Here is a 12,045-nt window from a genome sequence, read left to right as displayed (position 1 = left end):
TATAAATAGATTTATGATTATTATTCAATTATATCTTGTTTTGTTAGATCCTGTAAGAGGTAAAAATCAAAAGACAATTTTATTATAAAATTCCCTTCTTAACCCATAAAAAAGGTGGAATAATTTTATGTAAAAGGCAAAAATTATAAGAACGTGCAGTAATTACGATGTACAAATTTAAAAAAAAAGCATTTTTGTAAACATTTCATATTTTTTCGTAGAAATTACTATAAACATGTATTATAACATATTATTATAACACGTATTATAACATGTGTTAAAAATTAATAGTAGTATGAATACTGTGTTGATAAGTACAGTGAATGATGATTTCATGAGATATAACTGGCATAATTTGTATTATAACATAATGTGTTAAAAATTAATGGTAGTATGAATACTGTGTTGAAAAGTACAGTGAATGATGATTTCGTGAGATATAACTGGCATTTGAATCAATAGGAAATAATGATCACATTTTCACCCTTATTGTTCTACAGAGTGATCCAAACAGGCATTTTTATTAACAATATTCTTAAATCTAATTTTAAAACTAACTCTAGTTAAGTCAAGTGCAGATAATTGGGCACTTACTCTATTTATTATATCATAAGTTATAAATATATAAAGTGATTCATACCACCCATCTACTGTGTGTAGCTGAAAGGATTGTTGCAGAGTTTAACTATGAAGGTATAAATAAATTACCTTTACAATAAATTAGATCTATAGAATATATTGAAATGATTTTCCACCTTATACAAAATATGGTAGTTGTTAAAAAGGGGTGCAGGAATTTCTCAGAATTTTCAAATGAAAATATGGGTTGAGTAATATCCTATTCCAAAATTTTTTCTAAAAGATTTTCTGGTAAATGTTTTTTATCCTTTTTACTTCCTTCTTTGAAGTAAAGGAAATATTGTGATCACAAAAAATTTCAGATTTCAATGGAAATATCCATTTTGACCATCTCTGAATCCATTTTGATTAGTTTTGGCGTGATATCTGTACATATGTGTATGTCTCTCGCATAACTCAAAAACGATTAGCCGTAGGATGTTGAAATTTTGGATTTAGGACTATTGGAACATCTAGTTGTACACCTCTCCTTTTGATTGCAATTATTTGGACCAAAAGTGTCCAAAAAAAGCACAAAATCCGAAAAATTTGGAGTTTGGACTTTTTTTAACTGCAGTAATAAGCCCTCATTGACAGCTTTTCAATGATATATCATAAGTATACCTTATTTTCATTGATTCCAGAGTTGTTACCAAATAAAATTTTAATTAATGAAATATTTGGATCTTACATGGAAGGCACGTTAGTTCGAATCTGACTTCATCTCCCTTTTTTTAATTTAAATATGTTGATTTATTAATAACTCATTAATAACAATAAAAAAATATAAAAAATATCAGAAGTTTTTATTGAAGTAAAATTTTATATAATTTAATAGGCGTACAAGGAAGTCATGTAGTGTCTACATGAGATTATTTTCAAAATGGCAGCCTGAAAAAAGTACTACTATTTTGATGTTTCATTATTATCAAATTAAAATAGTTTTAATATATTTATTATTGGTGTATTATAATCTATGGATTATAGTGTTATTAATGAATTTTTTTTTTTAATGAGTACTCATTTGCAATCATTTGCTCACATCTCAAATATTTTCTATGATAAATAATGTCACTTAGTAGCTCATTTTAAAGAACTAATGAAGATTAAAATTGTATTCAATTTTTTATGCATTATTAATTCAACTATATTTATTTCATGTGTTTCATATTTTCAACTTCTTATTTATTTAGCAAATGATATAAGATATATTAAAGATTAATAATACTAAACAACAGAATATGTAAAAACAAATATTGCACAGAGTAATATATGGTATAATCATTACATCATAGTAAATTATGAAATGCAAAATTATCAATGCCTAGCAAATGAAAGGCTCTACATTCGACAACCAAAATATGTTGGTTGTTGAAAGTAAATTACGCACTATGCAGGTGCTAAATATTTTCACAGCTTCTTCAATTTATTTTGATGACAGTATATAAATACATTTTTATTAATTACATTAACTGATGAATACTATTGCAAATGAATCCATGAAAAGGAATTTAATATTAATCATTCTTTAAATTATATGTTGCTCTATTGCTTTATCCTTTCCTTCTTTGGTGTAAGAAAGGGTATAACAAAAAAAATCACAATTCCTCCTTAAACTAAAAAAAAAAAAAAACTAGAAAAGGAATAGAAGACAAAATGAAATGTATATAAAATGCTCTTTTAATCTTTTATTAGTACCATTGACTGCTGTTGTTAGCTTACAACATGCAGTGAAATCACTTCTTAAAAAAACTATTTTTTTTTTTTTTTATAATATGGAAAATTCATAATAAATGCCAACAATATACAGTGAAACTACTCCCAACATCATGCAATTTCAGCCACCTTCCTATAGGTTTTTTTAACATGGCCTAAGCTGTTGGTATGTTATCCTTACTTCATATTCTTTAATTTCCATACATTGCCTAATATGTTAGATGTTACACAGCTATTACAGTATAAAAATTACAGACATCCTGGATACATTACTTATAAGTTCCTTTATCTTATAAGTTAATTAAAGTTTATCTTTATAAAAAATTGTGATGATAAAAATTAATATAGTAATAGTTCCTTGTTCTGGCACATAAGTTTGATTCTATACAAAAACAGAATCTGGGTAGTTTCTTGTGAAGGTCATAGAATTTAATTAGAAACATATTTAATACATAACAAAGTAAAAATTAGGTAATCAAGATTTTTTATTTTATTCTTGACATGTAGAAATTCTGTTGATTAAATCCTTAACAATACATAATCACAGAAACATAACACCACATCTTGAAAACCTTAACCCACTTCTGGAAAACTCTTTTTAAAGAAGCTGCAAATCTTTTTTGTATGTATTGATATTTTAATTAAGTTAATTTTATATGCTTAAAATCATTAATAATAATAAATAAGCACTGATAATTCTAACAAGATGATATTAATTGTAAATATATAATATTAAGGGTTACCTCAAAACAATTTTTTTTTATTGTTTTCTGTTTTTCTAATCTCTAATTTTTGTTACAGTTGTTACTTATTTAATAGGATCAGCTGCAGCTTACGCTTACGTTTGGGTTGATACAAAGTATACTCTTTTAATATCATCAGTTTTTATTGCTTCAATGCAAGCCAGTACTGTTGGAATTCTAGGAGTAACTGTGGAACTTTTTCCTACTGATCTTAGGTAAATGACTGTATCTGTTTAGCATTATGGATTAATTTTTGTTTATGATATTTTTATTAAAGTTTTCACTGTTGATTTTGTAAATGATTATACTTCTTTCTATTTTACTTTATTTGACCAGTGAATATAAAATATTGTTTCATAAGATTAATTATAGTGTACTGGAATGTGAATCCAAAGGTGAGAGATATCAGGTATAGATAGACAATTCCTGGGAAGAAATGAAGAATGATATTCACTTTCATCTTATTTTATGAAAATAATGTTTCAAAAAATTACTAAACATTATCACTTACAATTATTAATTTTAAGAAAATTATTTAACTTAGATGTATTAAATTTATTATATTATTAAATAAAATGTTTAAATTAATTAAATTAATATTTTAATATTTATTAAATAATATTTTTAACTAATACAATCATTTAAACAATGTTTACTATTAATTAAATTAATTAAACCATTTTAAAATTTAAAAAAAAAATTGTAAAATTATAATTAATTTTAATATTTCAAAATAGGGGCATCCCAAAATTACCCTTAACATTAAAGAAATTTTTTTATAAAAAAAAAACTGAAAGAAAAAATAGTTTTAATAAGTCTTGCGAAAGGAAACTCTCCAAGGATTAGAATTTGGCTTTAATTTATTTGACCCTAAAAGTAAAATGTGTAAGGTGTATTACATAATTTTGACTGAAGTGATAAATTAAATTGATTTTTTTTTTGTCTTCAGTCATTTGACTGGTTTGATGCAGCTCTCCAAGATTCCCTATCTAGTGCTAGTCGTTTCATTTCAGTATACCCTCTACATCCTACATCCCCAACAATTTGTTTTACATATTCCAAACGTGGCCTGCCTACACAATTTTTCCCTTCTACCTGTCCTTCCAATATTAAAGCGACTATTCCAGGATGCCTTAGTATGTGGCCTCTGTCTCTTCTTTTAACTATATTTTTCCAAATGCTTCTTTCTTCATCTATTTGCCGCAATACCTCTTCATTTGTCACTTTATCCACCCATCTGATTTTTAACATTCTCCTATAGCACCACATTTCAAAAGCTTCTAATATTTTCTTCTCAGATACTCCGATTGTCCAAGTTTCACTTCCATATAAAGCGACACTCCAAACATTTAATTGATGTAATAAAATAAATTTTAGCTGACCAGATTCTAAATGAATACGAACGAAGCCTGTAGTTGAAGAGATTTATCACTTGGTTCATTCAAGGTTTTCAGCCACTGTATGCTAAAATAATAAAAAAATAATCTTTGTTTAGAAGTAGAAATAAAGAAAATAACTATAATTAATAATAATAATAATAATGTCATATAACATTATATTTTTATTTTCATTATGTATGAAAATGCTGTAGAATCCATAATTCTACAGTATTTTCATTTTTTTATAAATTTGCCAGTCCATTCCCAACAGACAATGATGTACCAACAATATAGTGCTGGTACTGTACAAAGTAGTATTCTTTGAAATATGTATTAAAAAGAAACCAAATGTATGCAAATGAAAATCCACATGTAAAAAAACAGAATTAAAAATTACGAGTACGTATAATTGTAAGAAATTGCCCCTTAATTTTAAATTACATTAACCTTAAAATAAAGCTTGAAAGCAAGCAGAAATAATAATAACAAACTACAAAAAACAAAGAAATTGACTTACCAAGTTATGTCACATACACGTGTGCACGCGCACACACACAAATATAAAGTAGTATTGTTTAAATTGTCTCAAAGTAATTTTTCTGATGTGTTTTAATGATTATTTAAATTTTGACTTTGATAACTGTAAAATACTAAACAGTTTTAAAAACTGTTTAGTATTTAACAAACTGTTTCTTAATAATGGATAACAATATAAAAATTAAAGAATTTTTTTAATTTTTACAATGAATAAAAATTAACTGAACATCATGCCATTAATCTGAAAAGTGAAGAAAAATTTGATCACTTGGAAAGTGAAAATGAAATAAGGGAGAGAGATCACATCAAATAAAGGAAAAAGATGTTAGTGGATGCTAACACACAATGTCCATGATGGGTGAACGCATCTCTCGATAGAAAATTGCTGAAAGAGTAATCTATTTTTCTGATAAAGAGAAATGTTATACTATTTTATATTATTGATTGTTAATTTATATTTTGTAATTTCACCTGAAATGATAGTGGACTCAATAAAAACACATTATTGTACTGATAATGTTATTTACTTTTAGCAATTATATGTAAAGTTAACATTTTTTATTTTCAATTTTATTTTAAAAAAAATTATATTTATGGTCCGATTTGGCTCATATTCAGAATATACATTAGTTATGTGAAAAGACAAATTTTTGTAAAAAACTATAACCGCTAGGTGACGCTGTTGTCAAAATATTTACGAAACAAACAAACATACAAACAGACTTTCTTCTTTTATATATATAAAAGGTAATGTTCGTATGTATGTCCGCTATAAACTAAAAACTGCTGGACTGATTTACATGCCGGAAAAAGGGAAAAATCAGAAAAGGGAAATAGGGGAAAAGTGAAGAAGGAAAAAGGGAAATAAAGGGAAAAAGGGAAAAATCAGAAAAGGGAAATAGGGACAAAGGGGAAAAAGAAATAAAGTGAAAGGTTAAATTTTGTGATGCTCCGTAATGTTCATTTTTTTAATGTTTTATCAAATTTTCAATTGTGTTCATTTAATACATACATATATATATATATATATATATATACTCAAAGCTAGCAATAGCAAAGCATTGCCGGGTCTGCTAGTATCTATATATATATAGAAATGAATATTTATTTGTTTGTCCCGTATGCATTCCTATACCATACATCTGATTGCAATGAAACTTTAGTGAGTTGTTGAGCACATGTCCGTGAAGGTTTCTGAATTATTTTGGACCCGCTAGGTGGTGCTGGGATCTAGATATTTCAAAAAATTGTATTTATGGTCTGATTTGGCTCATAATAAGAATATATATTAGCTACATGAAAAGAAATATTTTTTCCAAAAAATGGACCTGTTATGTGACACTGGGGTCAAGATATTTTGAAAAATTGTATTTATGGTCCGATTTGGCTCATATTTAGAATATATGTTACTTACATGGAAAGAAGTACCTCTGCAAAAAATGGACCACTACATGGTGTTGGGGTTAAGATATTTGGAAAAATTGACCTCCTAGGTGGTGGTAGAGTTGAGATATTAAGAAAAATTGTATTTATGGACCAATTTGGCTGATATTTAGAATATGTATTACTTACATGGAAAGAAAAATGTTTGTAAAAACCTATACCTGCTAGGTGGCGTCAATGTCAAGAATTTTACGAAACAAACAAATATACAAACAGACTTTCTTCTATATATATAAAAGGCAATGTTCGTATGTATGTCCGCTGTAGACTAAAAAACTATTGGACCGATTTACATGTGGGTTTTTGGAAAATGATCCATGTTGGAAAATGGAGAAGGTTTAAAGCTACTGAAATCCTTGATCTGACCAGTAGAAAGAAAGTTAGGGATATTTTGAATAGACTACTGTGTTTAGTGAGTAGTTTGAATTAAATCCTATAGGTATTGTTGTTTTGACAATTAGATTTATTTACATTCTAACTTATAAAGTGAAAGGTTAAATTTTGTGAAGTTCCATAATGTTCATTTTATTAATATTTTATCAAACTTTCAGTTGTGTTCATTTAATTTATATATATACTTAGCAATAGCTAAGCAATGCTAGTTCTGCTGGTAGAATATATTAATCACATATTTACTTTTTTTTACAGGGCTATGGCAGTAAGTCTGACAATGATGTTTGGTCGATTTGGTGTATTATTAGGAAGTTTGACAATGCCTTTATTTATGAATATGAATTGTTGGGTACCTTTCACTGGCATTGGATCAATTGTTTTAGGTAAATACACACATATATTATTTATATATATATATGTATTTTTTTTAATTATTTATGTACTTATTTTAAGGCTCAAATAAATTTTCAAAGCTCTTCAAAATTTAATCCACCATTACATGTTCAAATGATTATTATTAACTGAGATAATAAAAAAACTTAAAACTTAATTCTGAACTGGGAATCAGGCTCAGACAACATTTATTCACTAAATTACTTTCTTTGCCAGATGTATGCCACCCATTCTCTTAAAAGTTGTTTACAAAAACTGGTGATCCGTTTTTTGTTAATTTGTACAATTAATTTTTTGAAATTATCTTTTTTAATTTAAACAATCCAAAATCTTTTTATAAATTTAACAAACCATAAGAAAATTCTTTAATTTGCTGAAGTGATGTGAAAATAATGTAGATAATGATAATCTATACACTATATAAAGTGCAGATTTATTTTGACTCAAAATATTCATATACAGAATTCCATAAGCAAAATAATTATGTTTTTCTAAAATAATTATTCCAAAAAAGTATTGATTATTATTATCAAAAACTGATTGTTTAAGTATAGATGTTGACACAACTGAGTGGAAATAATGTGTGGTGTATTAACAAAGATAAAACATGCATTTAGGATCTTATTTTCCACACATGTGCATAAATCCAGTTCTTGACATTTTATAAAGTCACTCTAAACATGTAGTAAACAGGAACATCAACTAATTCTGACATCCAGAAAACTGGACCCTGACTCTCCAAAGTATATATAGAATCTGACTCAAAAGTGCCTAATCTTATGGTGTTAAAAACAAAAAGATGTAGCCCAACAGTCAGTGATGACTTTTAAAATAAGAACCTTGTAATTCAATTCTTTAGTCCATTGTTTAAAAGATTTTTTGAAATCTTGTTTTAGAATTGCATCAGCTATATCAACATGTTTTTAAGGGACCTCTTTGGTCTCAAATCAAAAATGGCTCTTAAAGTAGAATTTTCTGCATGGAAAATTACCAAAAATCACGAATAGTTGTATCTAGAAAATATAATGCTTGGAAAGCATAAGGAATCATGTGTTTAATAGGAAAGAAGCTCTGGGCTAAGTAATTAAGATGTCAAAATGAAGTTTTTATGAAGTATTCAGTTTTCACAGATCAGATTTTTTGCAGCAACACTGTTTTTTAAGGCAGTGGTAAACTTATTAATAATAATAATAGTACATAATGCTGTCAACATACTTAAATGTGATTATTTTCCATGACATGAAGAATACTGGTCAGTGTCACTTTTGAAGCTGTATGTTTGTTTATTTATTTGGTTGTTTGTATGTTTTTTCACTTGTCTGCCTTTCTTTGGGTGTAAAGAGTTCATTTATTGACAAAAACAATACACATGTACAAAATACATATGCTAAATGTGTTTATAAGCGTTAACTGATTAATTAAGTTAGTTACTGATTAAAAATCTTCTGGCTTTTTGTTTTCAAATTTTTTATGTATTAATTATCACTGTCTGTGGAATTTAATAGTATCTTTATCATAAAAATTTGAATTTTCTATTGATTGTTCTAAATGCCATCCAAAATGTTTCTTATAACACACTTGATAAAACATAAATAATTAATTGTTTGGGTATTTTATCGCTTACTATTTTCACCAAATACAAACTAATTGAAATTGAGTTTTTAGTTTCATCTAATTGAGTTAAATAATATTTGTGTGTTATCATCCAGTCATGCAATTCTTTAAATAAAATTTAAAGGGCCGTTTAACATAAATATTTAGCAGTTTTTTAATAGATGTAATTTCTTCAAGCATGATGGCTGTAATTTTAAGTCAAACTTTACTTTTATTTTATATTATTGGAAATCATCTGAAAACAGTAAACTTCACCTTCAAAATTGTGCTTGTTTGTTTTTTGCCATGTACACTTCATCCAATCTTCAATTAGCTTAGTTCCATCTTACCCTTTTCTTGCACTAAAAGAGATCAATTTCTTTTCAACTTCATCATACATTCATACATAGCACAAGAGAACGATAGCAAACAATGTATGCAACAATAGCATAACAGTCTATCTTTGATTTTCATTTTTTTCATTCATAATTACAAATAGTTTTTCTCCATATACACAGTGGCAACTCTAGCATAGGTCACATGGGTGGGCAGGTTATAGAATGGGTGGGCCTAACCTCAATTTTGCTGATATAATTTTGAAGTTTAAAATATATTTTTATTTGTTTGTTCAAACAAACAGTAGAAATGTCTGTACCGTACTACATGATAACATAAAATGACTATTCTACACTAAAAAATGCTGAAATTCAAACTTGTTTTTAGGAATTGCTGTATTTTTTACAATCCTTTTTATCATCCCGTTGTTAAATGAAGTTAGGAAATTATGAACATATTGTAACAGTATTATTAAAACATGCAGGCAAAAAACATTACCTACTGTTAATGAAAGCCAAAATATCAGATTTTTTTTTTAACAGCTGCAGTATTGAAACCAATGATCGGAAAATTAAACAAATGAAATTACTGATAAATTGCTCTTATATACATTCAAAATGTATTTAAATATGCTTAAATACTAATCTTTTTTCTGCGATTTTGTAATAAACCAATGGGATCTTGAAACTGAACTACTTGGAAACATGAATAATAAGGTAACACATTATATGCCAAAATTCCTAAATACTTTACTCAAAACATTGAGAATATTTTGAAACTCAAATAAATTGAAACTTTAAACTGTAATTGTAATAAACAGAAAAATAATCCATAAAACATAATTTTCTGATCCTTAGGATCAGGAAAACACAAGATGTAAATGTCAGAAAGCAGGTTTGGACCTAGCAGCCAGTCCGTGCCGCGTTATCAGTACTTTAGCCAAGTAGCTGTTAGTTTTGTTAGTTATTGAGACATGTTCAGATGCTAATCTGTTCAGTGGAGAGAAGTTAGGGTTAAGATTAGAGTTACGTGTTAAGGTTAGACTTTTATTAGAGAGCAGTTAGGGATAAATTACCAAGGTATGGCAATACTTAATAACACTATCTCGTATGACACTTGGCCGAGTTTATGTATAAACAAAAACATAGTCGATACAGAGAGAAACTGCACTACATATTCCATTCTATTAGTCATGTGTATAACAGATAATTCACCTGATGAAGAGCACCATCAGTCATCTTCAGTGGCTGACCGCAGTTCGACTCTGATGACTAGGTTATGGTTTATTCCTTTCTCCATAAAACTCTAACCTTAACCTTAATTCCTTCATAACTTTCAACCTCTCTCCACAGAACAGATTAGCATCTGAAAAAAGTCACCATAACTCATAAAACTGATTGGTAATGGACTAGAGTTCTGATAATATGGCATGGACTTCAATCTAGCACAGGATATCCACTGTTCAAACCTTATTTCTGACATTTAGATCTTGTGTTTTTGCTGATCATAACCAAATGTACTAGATATATTAAAGTATTAAAAAAAATTAAGGTGATCAAGTAATTGCTTAGTATTATCAATAATTTATTCCAAATGTTATATTTAATTTTAACAATTTTTTTTTTTTTAGGATGCTGCATTTCTTTGTGTATTCTTCTTCGTTGAATTTGTTTAGTGCTGCTTTTTTAAGTTTAAACTATAAAAGTATACGTGTATATATGCGTGATTGTGAACTTACAGTTTTATAGTATATAATATAAAAACAAAAAAGAAATTGTTTTTATATTTTACTCACAAATATTTAATCAAGTTATTTTAATAAAAATGTATAGTTTTATTAGACTGTCAATGATAACTCATTCTATGTTTATTTTTATATGAAATATATTTATATTATTTATTCCGTGAAGATAATTTAATATATGTTAGTATTAAATATACTGTTATAATTAATTACATATTACTTTTAATTTTTGTTATAAATGTAAGTTTGAATCAATTTATGTTATCATCTAAAAAAAAATATATTAAAATTACACTTTTAAAATCTGTTAATTCTATAATTTTATTTTATTGTTATAATTATTACAAATTCATATTTCTACATTTTGTTCATAAAATCATTGCAATTTATGAAATACTTTGAAGAATTAAAAAATATCTTTATTACTATCATGTCATTATTGTAAATATATTAATTTTTGTTGTTATTACCTTTTTTTAAAAAGATGAATTATAAATACATTTTACTCATTTCATTGTTAGTTTTATTTATTTATTAAATTGCAATTTTGAAATTTTGTGTAAAATTAGTTCCTTGACCCTCTGAGCCATGTCTATTTCTGATTATGGTTTTGGGTACTTAAAACTCAAATACATCAGATATTTAACTATGAACTCATATAAATCATATATTTTTATGAAAAATTAAAAAAAAAAATTAGTTCCATTTTTCACCAAATACTGCATTAGGATTAGGTATATTGATTATAACTATGTAAATTATGTTGTTTTCCACATAGCTTTTGAAAAATTTGTTACCTTTACATTAAACCTTCAACTGCAATTTCTATTGGAAGTGATAATATTTAGCATTTATGTATAGATAATTTTGTCCAACATTCATGAATAAACTAATAATAAATTATACAAAATGAGAAAAATTATAAATTCAAATTCCTTTTTCATCAGAATATAATACTGAGCTGTTAAAGCTCTTAACTTTATAAATATGTCAGCGGTATATTTTTCAAGTATTTTGTGTACTTTAAGCATTTGTATTTTCATAGGCATTATTTACAGGAATGCAACTGCAACTAATGAATCATTTCACATCTGATTTTACAATATATTATATTATTCTTTATAAAAATTCCTTTTCCTTAGCTGTAAAT

At 26.6% G+C, this 12,045-nt stretch overlaps 1 protein-coding gene across 4 annotated transcripts in view; it reads left to right on the top strand.

Annotated features, from left to right (window-relative positions):
- The window catches only part of LOC142329769 (synaptic vesicle glycoprotein 2B-like), a 218,742-nt gene extending 207,333 nt beyond the window's left edge, over window positions 1–11,409 (top strand). For all 4 annotated transcript variants that reach the window (XM_075374546.1, XM_075374544.1, XM_075374545.1 and 1 more), the window contains 3 exons: window positions 3,136–3,292; window positions 7,085–7,212; window positions 10,782–11,409. In XM_075374546.1, coding sequence (XP_075230661.1) covers window positions 3,136–3,292; window positions 7,085–7,212; window positions 10,782–10,816 — 320 coding nt within the window. In that variant the 3' untranslated portion in view covers window positions 10,817–11,409. The remainder of the gene's footprint in view (window positions 1–3,135; window positions 3,293–7,084; window positions 7,213–10,781) is intronic.
- Window positions 11,410–12,045: the final 636 nt, after the last annotated feature.

The sequence above is a fragment of the Lycorma delicatula genome, chromosome 9 (assembly GCF_047948215.1).
Source record: "Lycorma delicatula isolate Av1 chromosome 9, ASM4794821v1, whole genome shotgun sequence".
Taxonomy (NCBI): Eukaryota; Metazoa; Arthropoda; class Insecta; order Hemiptera; family Fulgoridae; genus Lycorma; species Lycorma delicatula.
Note: the sequence above shows the minus strand (reverse complement) of the source record. Positions and strands in the feature narration are given on the sequence as shown.